General features: G+C 49.7%; 1 protein-coding gene across 1 annotated transcript; it reads right to left on the bottom strand.

The window, feature by feature from the left end:
• Positions 1-1,151: 1,151 nt before the first annotated feature.
• Positions 1,152-16,673, bottom strand: SCD (stearoyl-CoA desaturase). The gene is made up of 6 exons (XM_007080168.3): positions 16,411-16,673; positions 15,618-15,900; positions 11,594-11,724; positions 9,937-10,142; positions 8,235-8,467; positions 1,152-5,227 (listed from the first exon to the last, which is right to left on the bottom strand). Exons 1-6 carry the CDS (start codon positions 16,435-16,437, stop codon positions 5,028-5,030), a joined length of 1,080 nt encoding a protein of 359 aa, XP_007080230.1. The 5' UTR covers positions 16,438-16,673; the 3' UTR covers positions 1,152-5,027.
• Between the last annotated feature and the right edge of the window lie 3,059 nt (positions 16,674-19,732).

Raw genomic sequence — 19,732 nt, 5'->3', positions numbered from 1 at the left:
CACAAAATACAGATTGCCTGGAGGAAGCATAGTAGCTCGTTCAATTAGGACAACCAGGTAGAAGAGAGGAGGAAAGGAAAAGAAGGTAGCAGAGCTTACTGAGGATAAATTTTTTTAATTGGACGCCAGTTAATGGGAAACAAAGCCAATACTTAGAAGGAACAGAACAATTATAGAACAACCGAAATAATAGTCCAGCCTAAACATTTTAAAGGGAAAGGGGTGGAAAGCCAGATATGGTGAAGAAAATGCCACTATCCACTTAAGTTATTAAGGTCCGGCAAGGTCTCAGTGAATATAGACTTGATTTTGCCTGCTCAGAATTACTCTGAGAGAATCTTGCTTGCCGTCCTAAGTAAGGGTAACCCTGTCCTAAGGGCTTGCCATCCTAAGCAACTTACGGTAACAAGCAAGGGGAGCTGGTTCTGGGGAACTCAGAAGCCTGGGTGTTGTCAAGGTGGCTCCTATGGGAAGACGGAGCTTCTTCAAACTTCGGGAAAGTCCACATTCTCTTTTCCATGAGGATTCTCAGATAAGTGGTAAAGGCTAAAGGCTTTTCCACCTTAAGATCACAGAGCCCTATTCTGGGAGTTTCCTAACCTTGCCTTGGATTGTTTTTCCTTTCTTCCTGCTGCCGTTAATCAGCATGTTCAGGAAGCCACTTAATTCCCAGGAGGCCCACATTTCTTCACCTTTCTTGGAGGAACGACCCGGACTGCCCGGCCTAGGTTGCAAGGTAAAAAACAGCTTTCCCAGAGATGCTTCTCCTGTTGTTCTCTTCCTCTCTGAGTATCTCTGTCTTGGGTCCGTGTGATCGTGTGACACGCAAGAGACCTGGCATTTCCCCAGGCCAAAGTGCCAGCTGGTGTAAATGTGTTTGACTCAATGGCAACAGACTCCTGGTTTCCTGCTGCCAAGGCCGAGTTTAACCTAAAGTTACCCTTAGGAAGGGCAGGGCGGGTTACTGGGGTGAGTCAACCAGTGTAGCGTCTACTTCTTTTTTACTCTTAAAGGTACAGGGACAGGGTATAGGCAGCGTGGTAAACAATCGATTAAAACTACCCAAGCGATAAGTGTACGGGTCAGCAGATCTAAACTAAAGTCCCAGGAAACTTTGAATCACAGCCAAAAATCGCCCAGACACAGTACAATCAGATTCACTTCACTTTTATTATGAACAAACACAATTTCAGATCAGTACAACTAAGCTTCAGAGTTGATATTAATAGAAATTATTCCAAAATTATTCTTAGGTCACAAATAACTACTATCCCACATAAAAAGGGGGAAATCCCACCCAATCAAGGAAAAGGTATCCTGTGTATTGTTTCCACGGCAATGAGTTTATGCATTCTCAAATGTTGTCTGGCTAGTTATCCACCACTTATCCAATGGATTTACTCAATCTCCCAGAGAGAACCAGATCGATTAATGATAGCATCCAGGACCCACGGTTCATGGTGGACACAAGTTCATGGTGGATACTGCTACTATAAAAATACTCAGGACTTAAAAGAATTCCTCTGCTGAAGGATCCCAAAATGCTTTAAAAAAGCATTAGTCACACCTCAAAACTGCCCTTTGAGGTAGGTCAGTATTATTATCCCATTTTAACAGAAGGAAAACTGAGGCACATTATAGTTAAGTGACTTGCCTAGGGTCACGTAGCAAGTCAGTGGCACAGTGGTAGGAGAGGCCCTGGCCTTAGCCACCCGCGAAACATTGACATCTTGTTTTCTTTAACCTTTCACGCTGACCCATTTGAGCTAGACTTACAGAGAATACACTCAGGATACTAGCAAACCAAGGAGGAAAAGTTTCCATTTTAAATGCTACAACCATCTTTTCATCTAAAAAAAAAAAATTATAAATCAAATACATTCAAATTACTTCCACCCTCCATCAAATGTGGGCATTTAATACAAATAGCCCTAAGAAAAGATTCCAAAATAAAGCCCAGAAGGGAATCCTGCAAATAACTATACTGATAATTCTCCAGCCAGGCCCCCTTTTCTACCAGCCACTTTTTGCAGGCTCTCAGGTGCAAAGGAACTCCACAGAGGAAGTGAGAGCAGGGCTCATATGCAACACTGATTAGAAAAGATGTAAGGCACCCAAATAAGTTGTCAGCACACCCACAAAGCGAGGACTGTTAGAAATTCAGACTTGAGTTTCTGGGACATTAATGTGTCAATTGAACTCAGCTTTAGAATCTTGAAAAAAGTGTTCCTTACTCAGCAGACACCCTTCTACCTACACATTCTCCTATATACTGGGGCCCTCAGCTTGAGGACCCTGTCCAGCCTTGTGTAGGTCATGCTGTGGATCAGATCCCTGCGACATAATTCGAACAGAAAGATAACCTTGTTTTTGATCAGAATTTATAAAGCAGGCATCTGATAACCTGTGGAATTAAAACTACCCAAGGGATAAGTACACAGGTCAGCAGATCTAAACTACGGTGATCTTCCAGTAGATTCTTTTCTACTGAGAGGAAGAGCTCAAAAGACAAGGATGCCTTTAGTCCAGGTTAACCCCTGTAGCCTCTGTCTATTTGATGAATACAGGAAGAAAGGCCCTCTTCCCTTCCACTATTAGGGCTCAACAGTGCACAGAACATTTGGTATTGTACATTTCCAATCTTTCACAGAGTACAGCCAGGCTTTTGCATTGATGACTTAGGTACAGGGACAGAAATAGTCCAAGGTTCTCAAAACACCGATGATTTTTTGCAGACCTCTCCTATACTACTGTTTGCCCTAGGCTGTGGGGTGGGGAATGCTGGTTAGTTTACTGAACAGAGACGCTGTTCAGCCAAGTTCATGGCATCTCAGATCCCAAGTCTCGGCTTTGCAGTACACCCTGGCTCCAGGGAACGGGGCCTCCTTTTGAGTGAGGCACTTTGGAACTTCCCTTTGCTTCTTGTGCTTCCCAGTGAAGACTAGGCTCCCTCCCACTTCTACAAGCATTGCACTGTCCACTGGGAGCAGACTCGGGCTGGGCAGGCTTACTGAGCGAGCAGGGGGCAGCTAGCATGCTCTCTCGTGTTCTGATCCAGACAGAGGAGGATAAAAACAAACCCTTCTTTGCCCGATGGCTGGCTCACTGGTACCACATGAGCATTTGGCCTGGCTGTGCCTGAGCCAGGGATGTTTCTGGTAAGGTTTGCCAGCTTTGTCTTGAGTCATCAGTGTGGTAGGGGAGCACAGAGGTGTAGATGGAGAGACTCTGGAGGCCAAGTGAGAGTGGCAGCTAGCTCAACTTTATAAAGAGAAACAGTGGTTCAGTGGCCCTGAGCATTCTGTCTGCAGGAAGGGGAGCTTCCTGGTGAGCAACAGCCATCACTGCCTCTGAGTATCTACAAAAGAGCCTTCCTGCCCAGAGAAAGAAGAAAACAGCAGGGAGGAGATAGAACCTGTAGGAGAAAATGGACAGCTAGGGTAGAGCCAGGAATCAATAACCACAGTTGTTAAGAGATTCCTACCTCGCCTTCCCCCGGCCCAGGCAGTCCTATACTTTAGACTAAAATTTTAACAGAGAAGGAATGGATGAAATGGTTCAACACTGAGGGGAGAAGCCTTCTAGTTTTTATTCATTCCAAGGAGAAATTGGCATTCATGAATGAGCCTAACATTTAACTTGTTTGTATAACCACCTTCCAAATCAGGACATCCAATGACTATCTCAGTAACCTTCTGAATCCCCTGGCAAGGTGTTCTCAGAGCCCTTCTTTTGTAAAGTTATCTCTTAGGAACTGCCAACAGACCTTGCCCCGGAACCTCTCCATCTCCTGTCCAGCAGTGAGAGGAAAGCAGACAACCCACCTCATTTCTCCTCTTTTTCAAGCATCCCTCTTTCAGAGGGAGGCACTCTAAGTGAATTACTTCAACATTCCAAGCAAAGGATGTATGTATGTATATTTTTATGTTGGACCCAACCCCACCTCTTAAAATCCTTCCTTCCGTGGAAGGTGGCTGTGCTCACCACTATGCCACAAACATGTTCCTTTTTTGGATGTCTGGAAACGCTTGAGCCACCTTATTACTATGATGGGAGCTGACCAATGTCCCGGAGATGGCAGAGCAGAAAGCTGAAAGAATTTTGATGATTCCGTGATCCGCTAGATTCACCGATTCTGGACACAAGCAACCTCAAGATTTCTTGTCATATGGAATAAGAAATCTTGTCGTTATTAAAAAAAAAAAAAAAAAAAAAAAAAAAATCCTTCCCCAGCAGAGACCACTTTTACTACAAACTAAATGCTTCTTCTTTATCCTCAGACTAAACTACAGTGGGACATTGCCAAGCTCTATGCCCATTCCCCATTCAGAGTCAGGAGAGAGAGGAGGCATGCCATCTGGTGGGGCTCCAAGTCCCCACCAGGCAAGCAACTGTGTGTCCAATCACAGCAGGAGCTTCTTGCCTTGATTCCCACCTCACCCCATCTTTACTTTTCTCAATCATACCATACACGCTAACTCTCTCCCCTGACAATTTACCTGCTTTAGAAGCTTTGTGCCCAATAAAGTTATTTTCCATTCCAACTCGCAAAAGCCTGGGCTGAAGACAATTAACGGGGGCCTTCCCAGAAGATTTTATCATAGCTCTGGCGTGAGCCACCCATCCTGAGTCTCAGGACAGCTCAAGGAAAGAGTTATGTGGGGCAAAGCCCACAAGCTCTGGGCTACAGAACGGTTGTCTAGGCTTTGGAAGTTGGACGCCCACCAATGAATGACGAGCTGCTTGCCTGGGAGGCAACGAGCGAGGAGAGGAAGGGAAGGGATACGAACAAAGCAAAGAAAATGACGATGGACTAGAAGAGAGGGAAGAGAAGAGCAAAAATAAGAATATCAGCTTAGTGTCGTGAAGGCAGAGTTGTTGGCTTTCAATTTTAAAAGAATACTGTACTGGAGTGGGTTAATGTCATCCTCTTTAGCATCCTGGTAGCATTATTCAGTAGTTAATAAACAGAACATTAAACCTCTGCCCGGCTGGCTTTCGGAAAAGGAACCCGAGGGACCCAAAACTCAGCCACTCTTGTAGCTTCCGTCTCCAGTTCTTTTAATCCTGGCCAGGATGGCGGCCTTGGATACTTTCTTCCGGTCGTAAGCCAGGCCGAGGAAAGCCATGCAGTCGATGAAGAATGTGGTGAAGTTGATGTGCCAGCGGTACTCACTGGCAGAGTAGTCATAGGGAAAGGAGTGGTGGTAGTTGTGGAAGCCCTCCCCTGGAACAGAAGCAATGAGAGTTATGGGGCCACGCTGTGAGCTGCAGTCTTCGTGGTCTCCGCGCGCTGGTTGCCTAGCAGAGGGCCTCAAACCCCTCAGAAACTTGCTATTGCTGAATGAACCAATGAACCCAGGCTCTTCGCCTCTGAACCCAATTGTTTCCCTCAGAGGCGCTGGGGAGCCCTGATCCCCCAAGCCTTTCTAGGAGCCTTTGTCAGAGAAGGACCGGCAATTTCTCCCAGAGGATAAGCTAACTAGAGAGAAATCGCTATGGCTGGGAATGGATTTCAGATTGGAAGATTCCAGAGCCTCGCTAAATATTGGTCTGAGCCGCTACAGGCTCTTTGTGTGCATGTGCATGTGTCAGCGTGGGGAGAGGACAGAGTCGAGAATGAAGGACTTTTGCTGTGCTTCTTCCAGAGATGAGCAAAGGACCACACCTTTCACCACGGCATTAGCGCCACCTCGAAGGGGGGAAGATATTGACAGAATTGGGCGGTAACAGCCCAAAGGCAGAAGAAAAAAGGCCCAGTGCAGGGGCCCGAATTTCCTCAGTCACTACTGGTTTACAATGGACTGTTCCGGCTTCTAGTACTCTGAGCTTTGACCCTGGTGTAGGGTGATGCTGATAAAACAGAATCTCTCTGAGGGAGTAAGAATTAAAATGCTTATGGGGCACCCGGGTGGCTCAGTCGGTTAAGCGACTGACTCTTGGCTTTGGCTCAGGTCAGGATCTCACGGTTGGTGGGATCAGGCCCTGTGTCGGGCTCTGCGTTGACAGTGAGGAGCCTGTGTGGAATTCTCTCTCTCTGTTTCTCTCCTTCTCTCTCCCTCTCTCTCTGCTCCTCCCCTGCTCGCTCTCTCTCTCTCTCTCAAAATAAATAAATAAACTTAAAAGGAAAAAGTCTTAAAATGCTTAGATATTCCCTCTAACCTCTGAGATTCTGAGATGAGCAGGTCACTTTGCTGGACAGAAGAAAAACAAAGCAATTCCGGTTTTAGGAGAATTTCGGGAACAGGTAAAGCTTTGGAAACTCCGCAGAGAGTGAGCCCTCCAACCTCTGGCAGGACTCTTCCTTCCGGATCATATTCAACAGTAACAATACTGACCCTTAGAAAGCTGGGGGAAAGCTGGGAAAGACTGGCTAATAAAAGAGCACACTCTGAGCCCTTTGAAGATAAAAGAACCCTAGTAGAGCAGTAATGATATTAATAACAAGCAAGTGAAGGAAGTCCTGCAAAGTAAATGACACCATCCAGGGCAAGTCAAGGTATGTCCTCTCTCTGTGACACCTGATTATCCACAGTGTGAACTGAGTAGGAGGCTGGGCTCGCCACAAGGCCGAACGTACTGACAAGATTACCAATTTCCATAAATGGTTTTGTACCAAGGCTCTGTACAAGCACCAACCAGGCCTCCGGTTATCAGATTTAAAACTAAACCAGATACACACATAGCCAAGAGGCCAAGAAACAGAGGAAGGCCCATGGATGGAACAGGGAGAGCACTCTGCAACTGGGGCGGCAAGACAGAGCCCAAGCAAGGCTCAAAGAAGGAGGGCAGCCTTGGCAGAGAGAAAAAGAGCGTGTGACTGTGGGGGAGGTAACTCAAGAAGAAAAAGGTTAGAACGGCAGAAAAATAAGCCCCAGGAGAACAAAGGCCAGAGGTGAAAAGGGAGGAGTGCAACAGGTCGGAGAAACGAATGAGAGCCGAGACAAAGTAAGATACTGGCAGCCACTCTGAAGTCGTGCTCAGCAAGAGGCTGCAGTTGGGGAAGCTCGCCATAGACCCAGCGCCAGGAGAGGACAAGTGTCATTCCAGAAACTTCCATTTCTGTGAAAGTCTCAGACTTGCATCGCCTAGGTGACTGATTTCAAACATGGTTCAGAGTATGAGCAGGCGCACTGGTAGACGGTGCCTGCGAGGCGCGGGAGGCGCATGAAAGTTCCGAAGAGATGGGAAAAAAACGCCCTAGTACCGATAGTAAAGATGATGAGGATTGAGAATCTAATGGGAGGTTTTAAAGCGAAAAAGTGAAGGTTAGGCCACAGTGGGCGCAAATATGTGGAACAGTGAAGTTGCCTAGATATACCAGATGACCAATAGCATTGATCATTGGTGAGGAAGAGGTCACGGGGTCTGCTTCAGGAAAATAAATTCCAGGCCTCGGTCAAGGTCTATATTTAGTTGAAAACAGTGATGGGAAAAAAAAGGGGGGGGGGCAGGGAGTCAGATGGTTAGAAGCCTGTTGTCTTAGCCTCTGGCTATTAAGACTGGAATGATAGAAATACATTCATGAATAGTCAGCATTAGATCAGTGAGCAGGTACTTGTGATCAAACTAACCACTTTACTCATGGTTCCCTAAGCCATGTTGTGGGAAAGGTGTGTTCCTAGCACAGAGGAGAAGCAGGAGAGAGAAAGATAAAGGGCAAGAGATAGGACTGATGAGTGGTGGCGAAGGGTCACCAACAATTGCTTTGATGCCCTTCATGTTGGCATCACCAAAGAATAAGGCGTTGGCACATGCTTCAGATGTGGCCTCCCTGAATACAGCAAGAAGACAAAATAGAAGTTGGTGCAATTAAATTACAAGGACTTAGTCTACATTGTATATTGCACGTTTACATATAACACCCTAGGCTTACCGCCCACCCAAATGATCCTGTTGGCCCGTTTATGCATTCCCTGCCCCAAGCAAGACCTGCAATCCAGCCCAGAGGTGACTGGAAAAAGGAAAACCCAAAGGGGCTCACTATACATAGCATTTGGGAATGTTCTGGAATGTGAAATCAAGTGCATTGTTGTTTTTTTACCCTTTTCTTCCCACAGAAAATCTGTTGCCTGACTCTGAAAAGTTGTCTAATACATTGACCCTTAGTTTTGTAGTGGAATCCCAGACAGAAAGAAGTCCTAAAACAGGTTACTCTGGTTTTTCTGGCTCCTAGCCTAACACCCTAACCGGCGGACCACTCGAAGGGGTCTTGCTGCGGACTGCTGACTTACCTACAGCTCCCAGGGAAACCAGGATATTCTCTCGGGGGCTAATGGTGGTGTCATAAGGGCGATATCCGTAGAGGTGGGCAGCGCTGTTCACCAGCCAGGTGGCATTGAGCACAATGGCGTAACGCAAGAAAGTGGCAACGCACAAGCTGTGTATAAAAGTTTCACCCCAGAAATACCAGGGCACAAAAGTGGGCAGGATGAAGCACATCAACAGGATGCCGGGTTTGTAGTACCTACATTGAGAGACCATACGCTGAGTCAGAGGGGAGAGGACTCCCAGATCTGCCTGATTTTCCCCACTGTCACCGGTGGGGCTCCTTCCTTCTATGGGGTACAACATAGCAGAAGTCAAAGCAAGAGGGAACGGGGTGGGGAAATGTTCTGAGAATGTCTCCGGGGTTAGAAAATGAGGTAATGGCAGGTGAACTGACTTTTCTAGGATCACACCAGTAGGAACCGGTGGAGCAAGGATTGGAATGCTTGTCTCCAGCGTCTGCATCCAATGTTCTTTTTGACTGTAGCCTAATATCACCTTGGTAAGACAGGTGACGTCCCAATTACCAACTTAATAAACTCAGTCCTCCTTCCCAGGCTGTTTTTCCCTTCTGCCTTGTAGGCCCCTTTCTCTTTCCTGTCCATGGTTTCTGAGAGTCTGTGCTCTGTGTCTTGCCTCCACATCCTGCTGCCCACCCCTCTCATCATTCCTCTCCTTCCTGAGCCAGGCACAGAGCGTCCTTGATGCCCGCAGGCCCTCTGGAGGCTCCGTGCCATTCTTCACTCTCTCCAATGTAGGCTACGCCATTGACATTTCTAGGGAACTGGTTTCCTGCTTCTCTTCAGTGGCCAGTGTTCTCTACTCTCCTGTCATTAGTATTCCCTGCATCAAACTTTGCGTTCCTGCCATGTTAACTGGATCCCTGTTAACTCCTTACTTGTGGTCCTGCTTCTCAGCTCTCTGACTCAATGGATTTTTTTTCGACCATCCCGAGAGTGACCTTTCTAAAGAACACCTCCGGTCATGCCACATTGCTGTGCAAAAAACTTGTAATGGTTTCCCGTTGCCTATTGAATTAAGTCCTACTTTTGCTTTTAAGGCTCTACAAGAATAGTGTCAGCCTCTCTTTCTAGTCTTATTGCCACCACACCCTGTGCTTCAAGCAAAAGGACTTTGTGGCTGGAATGTGCTTTCATGCTTTAGCTCCTTCTCTTCTTTGTGTTTGTACTTTCCCTTCCCACACACACCTGTGAAAATCTCTATCCATCAGGGGATTCCAAAGCTATCTTCTGCATTAATCCTTCCCCCATGCCCCCCACTACACAACCTCCCTCTCCTTTGGGCCCCTCATTGGTATAGAAAACATCTTGCATGTGTCATGGCTGTCCAGATCTTTGGCTTTCCCTCCACCTCCCAACAGGCTACAAACTCCTTGAAGGCAAGGACTGTGACACAGTCATCATTGTATCTGTGAATGTCCTAGGCCAATAAGCATTTGTTGAATCTAATTGGTTTAATTAAGAGAGCTCTGAGAGAAAGAACAACAGTCCACGGGCAGGGGCCTGTGGGCCGTTAAGTATGAGGGTTTTAAGTTAAATTCAGAACGTGCAAACTCACTAAATTACTCAGCTTCGGTTTATAAGCCCTAGGGGAAAAAAGGGGGCTCCCCAAACACGAGATGCCCAGCCCCCTTATCCCCTCACTCACCTTCTCTGGAACATCACCAGCTTCTCAGCTTTTAGGTCAGACAAGTCTAGCAAACCACCCTTCTCTTTGACGGCTGGGTGTTTGCGTACGAGCAGCCAACCCACATGAGAGAAGAAAAAGCCACGTCGGGAATTGTGAGGATCAGCATCTGTTTCTGAAAACTTGTGGTGAGCACGGTGATCTCGGGCCCATTCAAACACGTCATTCTGAAGGGACAGAGAAGAGGAATGTAGGCCTGATGAGAAATACCCTCTGAGAGGACTTCCACTGGATAGGCAACTTTAAGAGCCCATGGCTCTCAGCTCCACCTCACAAAATGCCCAGGGGTTTGGGTATCAAAGGGGTCATGGAGTTGCCTCCTCTTGTCCCCCAGCTTGCCCCTGAAGCTTCGGTGGAAGGGCAATTTAAAGTCCCCGGACCACAAACAGGACTAGCTTCTTCTTGCAGGTTATATGGTGGACAGAACGGAGGCAGATCACACAGAACTCAGAGAGTTTCATTCGAAAAGCACATTGCAATTCTTCAAGCAAGAAAAATGCTGGAAAAGGTCCTCACGGGGCGCCAAACCCCTGGGCATGGAGATCACGAGGGAGGCAGCCTTGCATCCCAGGTCTCGGCCGGTGGATGAAGCTTCAGAGAGCTCCGTTCTGACGCCTTGCCACATAGACGATGGCCAGGCAAAGAAATCACGATCTTGACTCCATTTCCAAATGACCTGTGGGCTCCCCTAGGATTCTTTTCATCCCTTAAAGAATGTGCCAGAATCTCTTCCTTTGCCCCACAAAGACAACATCAGGAACCGTCAGTGCTGTGACGGAAATGATTATACAACTGTGGCAAGTACCTGGGATGCTGCCATGAAGGAGAGGATCAGTTTGCTTTCTTTCCTTTTTCCTCTTGCTCCAAGCTAAGCCCCGCACCACAGGCTATCTTTTGTCCATTTCTTCCACTTAATAACTGGGAGTTCCCTTTCCCCAGTTCCCTGTATTCTATCTCTGCCATGAACTCTTTGCCTCAACAAACTTCAATATTTGACTTAGCCAGACTGGCAGCCCAAGATAGGACCAAAATGTCGGTCTACCTAACTTGTCAGTGACACCATTTCCTCATCTGTAAGATGGGGGTAATCACACCGACCTTCTAAGATCGTTGTGAGGGTTTCATGAGGTAATCCACGTCAAGGGCCTAGAATAGTCAGGCACATAATCAGTGCTACAAAGTAATTTGCTCATATACCCGAGAACACAGAGTCCAAGAGTCTGAAATATCAGCTTCAATCCCATTATGGTGGAATCCTAAAATATTCGCCTAAAATGGCGAATTTATTGTCCAGTGTCTGCCCAGGAACACAGGGTCAGCTCCTTATACACTGCGGCCCCTTATGATAAGGCCCCCAACAGCTAAGACTGTGTGACAACAGAGGGACCTTAGGATCAAAAATAATCCCATGATGCTGAGACTATTTCCTATGTAGCTCCTACTCCCTTTTCCAATGTGGACTTAGGGACTGGGCCTGCACTGGAGGTGACCCTAAAGGGGAGAGGAAATTGAGGTGCTGTCCAGGTATAGCTCCTCTCCAGGCACTGAGCTCCTGCATTCTGTCCCTGGACCATCAGAAGAGTGGAGGGAAAAGAGCTGAGCAGAGCCAGCTCCTTACCTGGAATGCCATCGTGTTCGCAATGATCAGGAAGAACCGCAGGGGCAGCCGAGCTTTGTAAGTCCGGTGACTCCATAGGCGATGAGCTCCCGCTGTTATGCCCAGGGCGCTGATCACATAGTAGAAGAACCCTGCCGGGAGAAGTCAGTGTGGGTAGTCACTAATCTGGGAAGACATTCACATGACGTTCTCCAGACTGGTCTGTGTGTTCTTTAGGCTTCGGGTGAGGATCTGTTTTACCCTAAACTCCAGGGATGCCTTGGTCTCCCATGCCCCTTCCGTTTTACAAACTGAAAACTACCATCACCTCCCATCCTCTGGAATGAGCCAAATCCCAGGCACTTCAGAAAGGCCAGGCAGAGAAGAGGGCTCTTATCACTCAGCCACTTGTCATTCTCCATCATGAAGGACATTATCCCAGATCCCATTTCCTTTGACCTTCAGTTAAACTTTTCCAAAATTTTAAGGACCACAGACGACTCCTGCAAAGTTTAGGACCTATAAGCAAGGGTGGTATTAAAATGTTTGACAGCCAGTATGGTCTACGCATTAACCAGTTCAAGGGACCCTGGATTCTAGAGGACACTCACAGGGCTCTGAACCGTGGCTATTTACCAACTAGTATAAAAACATTTCAATATTTTAGCAGGCAGTGGGGCCATATCGGGGGAAAACCCGCCCTGCACATAAGTCATATCCGCACAGTGTCTGAAGCTTTGCCAAGGCTTTTATGCTCTCTGATTCATCGGATACCTTGAATGGGATCTAATATCCTCACTTTGCAGTTACGTGTACTTTGCAGTACGCGGTGAGAGGCTGAGTGGGCTCGAAACCAAGTTGTCTGTCAACAAGCAGTTTGTGTCCCGGCTATACTGTACTCTCCACAGCCCCACGGTTCCTGTGTCCCTCCTTTGCCATGTGCCTCAGTCAGTCCCTGCTCCCTCTGGCAAGGCTAATTCTAGGTAGTGGTGGGATGGCCTCCAAGCTACCGGTGGAATACCCCAACACTGTCCTGCCTCACCTTCGCGGAGGCCTGCAGGACATAACCTCTAGATTATACAGAGATATAATCTCCAACTGGGAAGTGGGTTTCTGCGTATAGCCATCTTCCGCCTTCCTGGAGGCCTGCAGGATATAATCTCTAGATTATACAGAGATATAATCTCGAGCTGAAAAGTGGGTTTCTGGGTATACCCATCTTCCTCTGCTCTAGGAGGCAGGGCCTGAGGCCTTGGTAGAGCGGTGACGGTTGACAATATTTCATTCCTAGGAAAACTGCTAGAAACAATAGATCCTCAGTGGCCACGGAACTTAGTTGCAGTTGGAGACACTGCACATTGTAACAAATTGTCCTGTGTTCTCCTCCAGCCATAGATACCAGTTTCCTAAATAACCCCCTTCCTCCCCTATCCTATCTTCCTCCACCGTCTCCTGTTCCTCCTACAGGATCTGGAGGAGAGCCATGGGGCCAGAGTCTGTCCCAGTGAAAGCTCTACCCATAGTCTCTCTGAGCTGGGATTGGGGCTTCAGGTGATTTGCTGGCTTTAAGCCATGTGGTGTGTTCTTTCCAGATGTATAGTAGCTGCCTGCAACTGCGTCTGAAAAAGTGACAGTTGAGCCACAGCCGACCAGTCACCAATGAGGAAGAAAAATGGCTCTGGGCATGAAAGCAAAAGCACTCAGCTCAGAACCAAGGAAGCTGCTAGGGCTTTTGCATGCCACAGAGGACCTGGCAAGTTGACTCAGAAAGCACATAAGACGCTAGTGTTAACAGGGGCATTGGGAAAAGAGCCCATCCACTCTGGTGCCTTTTTCTATCAGTATCTCTAAAGCCTATCTAATAGAAAGCCTTAAGTCCATTGGAGATTCATTTCTTCATGAATGTCCAACTCGTCAGCCTAAGGAAAGTCTCATAGCTTTGACTCTAAGAAAGATTTGAGAAGTTTTGCCCCTTGGCCAGTATTGCCGAGGTATCTCTTCAGCCCTAAGGGCTCTTCTGAGATGCTTGGAACCATGAGAAATACTGGAATCACTACGAGTTGCTAATTTAACACTGTCCTTAGGGATAAAACAAAAGGAGAAGCCAAGCTCCTAAACTCTGAAGGTGGCCCTCTGACCCTCCCTTCACCCCTCTTGTTCCTTGAGACAGAGAAGTTCTGACTTCCTAGATACAGCTGGTCATCCCATCAACAAGCCATCCACCACGTGGCCCGGGGGCGGGTGTGTGTGTGTGTGTGTGTGTGTGTGTGTGTGTGTAAATCACCATCCAGTCTCTGTGTGCCATGTTTCTCTGTCCATAGGTACAGTACACACCCATGGGCAGAGCCCCCAAAAGGCAGCATTGTTCCCCCTGCACCAGCAGCCAAGGGCAAGGAGCAATCAGCAATTGTCTGGCCAAGCTCCGGGCCTCACGAGGCCTACAGGGAGTTCTGAGGTTAGAGGGGGCTAGGTGACAAAACTACCTGTGAAGATCCTCTACTGGGAAGAAGAAGCGGAGAGAAGAATCCATAGTCTCCCTGGGGGATCCTTCAACCTGCTCTTGACCTCTCACACTACAGCTGAAGTTCTGCTGGGTTCTCAGAGGGGTACAGAACACATGTCCCCTCCCCTCCCAAGCATAAGGGCCCTTCCTGGTCTGCAGATGAACTGATTTCCTGTGCCCGGCCAGCCCCAGGAGTGACACACATGTAACCCAAAGAGTACTACCTTCCTAATCCCAAAAAAGTCCTGTTTGTCCCACTTTGTATCTGGAAAAATTGAGATCCCAAAGAGAGGGGATCTACCCAGTTGCATTTCTCTGTGGCACTGAGATTTCCCAAGACAAAGCTTCAGGGACCGGATCCCACCACCTTTACACCAAGAGGTCCGTGGGGGGGCTTGGCCTACCAGCCCTTCGACACAACTCTCGGCCAAGAGTGCAGCTGTCGGCAGGCATCCCACACCCAAGACTGCTCTGGAAACCCTAAAGTTGTGTTTTGGAGGGGAGTTCTGGCTCACTACCCTCAGAGAGGCGCAACGTGGAGCCCCTGGGGCACTGGAGCCCTCTGCTCTCCCTTTCCCCTTCCCAGGTCAGGCTTTTGGTGGCAGAGGTGAAAATGCCTGCAAAGCACATGTGTGTATCCAGGGGGCAGGGCCCTGCCATCAGCCCATCCCCGTGGATCCCTGAAAAAGCTGAGCTAAGGGCAGGTTAGGGACAAACCGGAAACCATCTCCCTCACTGCGGCAGCCTCAAGGCTGGGGCTGCTCAGGGTTCTCTTGCCTGGCCTGGCTGTCCCTGGCAAGGAGGGACTTCCTGACATCAAGAGAGAGAGGCCAGAGCATGCCAGATGGGCACTGGACATGAAACATTTCCTCCGTCATATTTCGTTCTCAGAACATTTTCATTTGGTGGCATGCTCAGTTCCCTGCAGACGTCCATGGAGTCGCAGCAACATCTGTGTGACCTGCTTCATACAGGAGCTTTCTTCGTCTATTTAACAAAGAAGCCTGGTCGGGCCAAGGGCCGAGGCAAAATTATTTTGTAGATAACCTCTTCTCTGTTCCTCCCTCTTCTACTAACTCTTTTCCTGAGCGGGTTCTCTTGCTTTCCTAGGACTGTGCTCAGCATATTCCCTCTAAAGCTGCTGGTCTAGTCCCATGTTCCCATGCCTCCCAGGTTGTGGCCTTGATCCTTTCGTGGCCGGCAGGGCTAGGACAGGCAGCCAAGCAAATGACTTGAAACAGAAATGCTCTTTCAGGGAGAGCTGACTCTTTGGCCCAGGTCAACTTATTTCAAAGCCTGCAGCACCCGGTCTCAGGGCTCCCTCCCCAACCCCCATATTAAAGGACCCCCAGCATCGTCACTCCTACATCCCGATCCCCCTAGGCTCCGTTCTCAGCCCACCATTCTTGAGTCACAAGAGACATGGCTGGGAAAACCTGGGCCTGGAGGGGCTGTTGCCTCTGCTCTATGCAAGATCCTACCTTATTAGAGGAGTGGGGAGAAGCCAGGGTACTGGGTCAGAAGGACAAGGGAATCTCTTACCCCAGATCCAGGTGTAGACCTTGCAGGTGGGAACCAATATGATCCCATAGAGGGCTCCTAAGTGTAGCAGAGACATAAGGATGATGTTTCTCCAAACATACTGAAGCTTGGGCCTTGGGCCCTCGGGATCTTTGTAGCTTGGGTCGTAGATGTCATCTTTCATTTCAGGGCGGATGTCTTCTTCCAAGTATGGGGAAGCCTTCTCCAACTTGCACCCTCCATTCTGCAGAATCCTGGAGGGAGGCGCTGTGATGGTGGTGGTAGTTGTGTAGGAGCTAGAGATCTGGAGGGGAGAGGAAGCAGAGTCAGGAGGGAGAAGAGGACACGTGCGTGCACGTAGCCCTTGCCACTTCACTCTAATCAAGGGGGGAGGGAGGGTGGCGTAGGGACAGACCCTGCGCCCAAAGCCCACGTTAACTGAAGAGTCCGGGGTACCTCTGATGGAAGAGAGGGAAGCCCCCAGGACCTGTGCAAATAGATCGTGGAAGGTGGTGGAACCTCAAGGTGAAGATGCGATAGTAAGGAGGAGAAAAACACTCGCACCCTTAAGAACACACAAAGGAAAACCCACATGCATATATAGACATCAAAGTACCGGCACGACCAGGTTTTTCTTTAAAGCTTAAGAAACAAAAGTTGGGGAACCAAGTCCTCAAATTACAATCCACATTCCCAACAAACTGAAGGCAGTACAACTCGCAAAAGATGACTATACAGTCCACGGAGATCTCAACGCTCTCGTCCACCCAGCGCCTGCGAACCCGCAGCGTGCGGGCAATTACTTGGAGCTCACCTCCTCTTGCAGCAAGTGGGCCGGCATCTGGGCTCTCTGATCACTTTCCCGGGGCTGAGACTGCAGAGCGGAGTTCCGGATAGCCGGAACAGAGGGTAGACTTCGGTTCCCGAGCCCGCGTTTGCGTGGTGACCCGCGGCGCTGCGCCCCGAACCCCTCTCTGCGCGGTGCGCGCCGGATCGGTGTCGGGATCCGATCTGCAGTACGTGGCTCTACCCGGGATGGGAATTTAAAGGCTAGAGCTGGCAGTGGATGTCCCGTATTTCCTCAGACCCCTTTTATTCGCTGCCAAGAAGGGGCAAAGTGCGCGGAGTTGGCTCGCCGTGGGAGACCCGCCTGGGCGGGAGAGGGGAGGAGACAGGGCTGAGGCGTGCTGCGGGATGGAGACGCACAAACAGGATACTGCAGACACACCGCGGCTCCGCGGCTGCAGCCCAGGCCCCTGCCCCTGCCCCCGGGGAAATGCTAATGTGCTTCTGTAGAATCTGGCGCGTCATTGGCCGAAGGGAATTTGGTGCCACCTCGTCCAGCCGTTGCCATTGGCTGGGCGCAATCTGCTGTTCCCTCTGCCGCGAGCTACTCGCTCCCCCTCCCGTCTCTTTCTCCTTCTCGGCTCCTCTTCCCCCGGCCGCTGGCCCGGTGCCCGGCACCCTGCGGGCTCGGAGGCGCTCGGGAGCTTTCCCTCCGCACGCGGGAGAGGACCCGGTCCGGGAGTGGGGGGTGGCTACCCGCCCGGGACTGGCCCCCGACCGCGGGCGAACGCCTGGGCACCGGGGAAGTTTCCCTGGCAACAGTGGGGAAGCCCCGGGGCCGACCACTCCGCGCAGCTCGGTCCTGTCTTCGCGCGCCCAGAGACGCGTGGGAGGCGAGACGTGGCTTCAGAGCTGGGGTCCCGGGCAAAGGGAGCCGGCGGGGTCCCGCGTGGCTCCCCGGCGGGCGCGGGGCCGGGGGCCGCTGCGGAACAATGGTCCTGCCCCGCCCACCAGCCCCGCCGCGCGAACCCGAGCCTGCGGAACCCGCAGGGTCTCGGGGCGGGCGGCCCGCACACATGCCTGCACATCCACGTGTGTGTGTGTGTGTGTGTGTGTGCGCGCGCGCGCGTGTGTGCGTGTGTACCTGCACGCGCGCAGGGTGTTCCGCCTTGGAGCGCGCTCAGCAGGGGACAGTCACTGCCAGGCACCGCGGTGGAGGGTGGGGGTGGGGGGGTAGGAATCCCATCCCTCTGTGCTGCGCACAGGCCTCTATGCCTCTGGGATGTTTTGGTGAGACTTGAGCCAGGTTGTAATTCGGGGTTCTCCTCCAAGGAAAAAGGCAGAGAGCGCACGCTTTCGCTTTCACACAGACACAGGCCAGAGGACTGGTGTGTGCAACACGAGTAACCAACAGGTGTTGCCTTATTACTGCAAGCCACTTCGCAAGGATCATTTTATGTCATCCTTACTGCGACTCCATGAGGCGGGCTGTGCGTTCAGCTGAGATAAGGGGAGGTTAAGTCTCTTGCCTCTGGTCACAGCAGCCAGGAGTTGAGCCTTTCAGAAGCGTGATGCTAGAGCCCAAAGTCTAAGTCCCTGCCCAGAATCCTGCGTCCCTGAGACGCTCTGACCTCCCTGCCCTGTCCCTCATGCCCCCTGTCTTTCTGGGCCTGTGGGAGGCTGACCATGAGAGCAAGCCCAGGACCAGGCAGGCCATGCATTCCTCCCAGCCTCCTTCCACAGCCAGGCCTCCCAGAATCCTGTCCCAGGATCCTTCCTCTGGGAAGAGGAGAGCACAAGGGGCTGGTGCCAGCCATTGGCTTCCCAGCAAGAGAGGCACCTGGGATTGCCTGGGAGGAGGACTGAGGAGCTCCCTTGTTGGCCACTGGTCTCGGGGTCAGGCCACCTCCCTGGCCAGTCACCGGCACCTGCATTCCAGTCGTGGCTCCCTGGCCGGTGCGAAAGTTTTGAATGAGACTGACTGGCTGCCTCCCTTAGGAGCAGCGGGTCTTGTCATGGCTGCGAAGTGCTGGGCGTGTAGAAGGGAAGTCTGTGCACATGCTGCTCCTCGGGCTTGCTCTGCACCGTCTACTCAATTCCTCTACCAACCACAGGGTCACTCTTCCAGGGAGAAGATCCAGAGTTCCTTTAGGGCTGTACCTTTCATTGTGCGTGAGGGTGGCTCTCTAACCTGGAGACCAATTTTCCTTCTCCTTAACTGCCTAAGTATATTTGACCTTTCTTCCAGATCCTGGACTTCAACTAGATCATTCATTTTCTGCCAGAGAAAGCAAGGGAAGGCCTGCCAAGAAAAAAGTAGAACTGGGGTATTGTATTTCTCTCTAAAGGTAAGATGCTGCCCTATGGGGGAAACTTTGGGAATCTAGGGAAGGTCTAGATTAAGGAGTTTCAGGGAGAAATGGTCAGATCCCATGTCATTGTTGATAAATATAATGGAAAGGTGACTTCTGGTTCCCTAGCTTGGGCTTTTCCCTGAAGTTCATCTGGGGCGTGTCACATGGAATCGAGTGTGTCACCCCCAATTTTAAAACTCTGCCCACAAAATATGACCGCACAGTAGGAGTAATATGGGGAAATCTTGGGCCTTGTTGTTAAGAAGTATTAGTAGCAAGTAAATTGGAAGTTATATATAAGTATGTGATCAATCTTTGGATACAGTAGAGTTTATGTATTGACTTAGATGATAGATATTTAGTATCTAAGAGAAAGCACAAGTAAGCTTGGGAGGTAGAGATTGGAGGTACAAATTTTCCTCTATGCAAAGGGGCACAAAGTACCATGGCAGTTTTAACATTTCACTTTGATTTTTCAACTCAAGAGAACAAGAAGAAACAGACCTCTGTAGTCATGTAGATAAATGTCGATCACAGGAAGTCACAGATAATGGTCTCCCTGTTCCTTCAGCCCTTCCCAAGTGTTCTGGCATCTGGTTCTTATAGGCATGGAATTGTTCATAATCAGGACCTGGTTAGGAATGCTATCTGTGTTTGCAGATGTCCTTGGTTCACTCCCATTTCTCTGGGTATCCTGGTACTCTGAGCCTGGAAATCCTGAGGTTCTCTTATCCAGCACAGCCTGGTAATTATATGGACCCAGAGGAGTATTTCAGTGCAGCAATGTGCCACCAGTGTACTTGTCCTTCAGACACAGCCTTGGAAAATCGTCACCACTTTTGACATAAACCTGATGAGAACATGATTTAGAATCAAATGATATTTCTCTTTTTTTTTTAAGTTTATTTATTTTGAGAGAAAGCCAGAACATGTGAGCATGAACTGGGGAGGGGCAGAGAGACAGGGAGAGGGAGAGAAACCCAGGCAGGCTCTGCA

This window comes from Panthera tigris, chromosome D2 (assembly GCF_018350195.1).
Source record: "Panthera tigris isolate Pti1 chromosome D2, P.tigris_Pti1_mat1.1, whole genome shotgun sequence".
In the NCBI taxonomy this organism is placed as follows: domain Eukaryota; kingdom Metazoa; phylum Chordata; class Mammalia; order Carnivora; family Felidae; genus Panthera; species Panthera tigris.
Note: the sequence above shows the minus strand (reverse complement) of the source record. Positions and strands in the feature narration are given on the sequence as shown.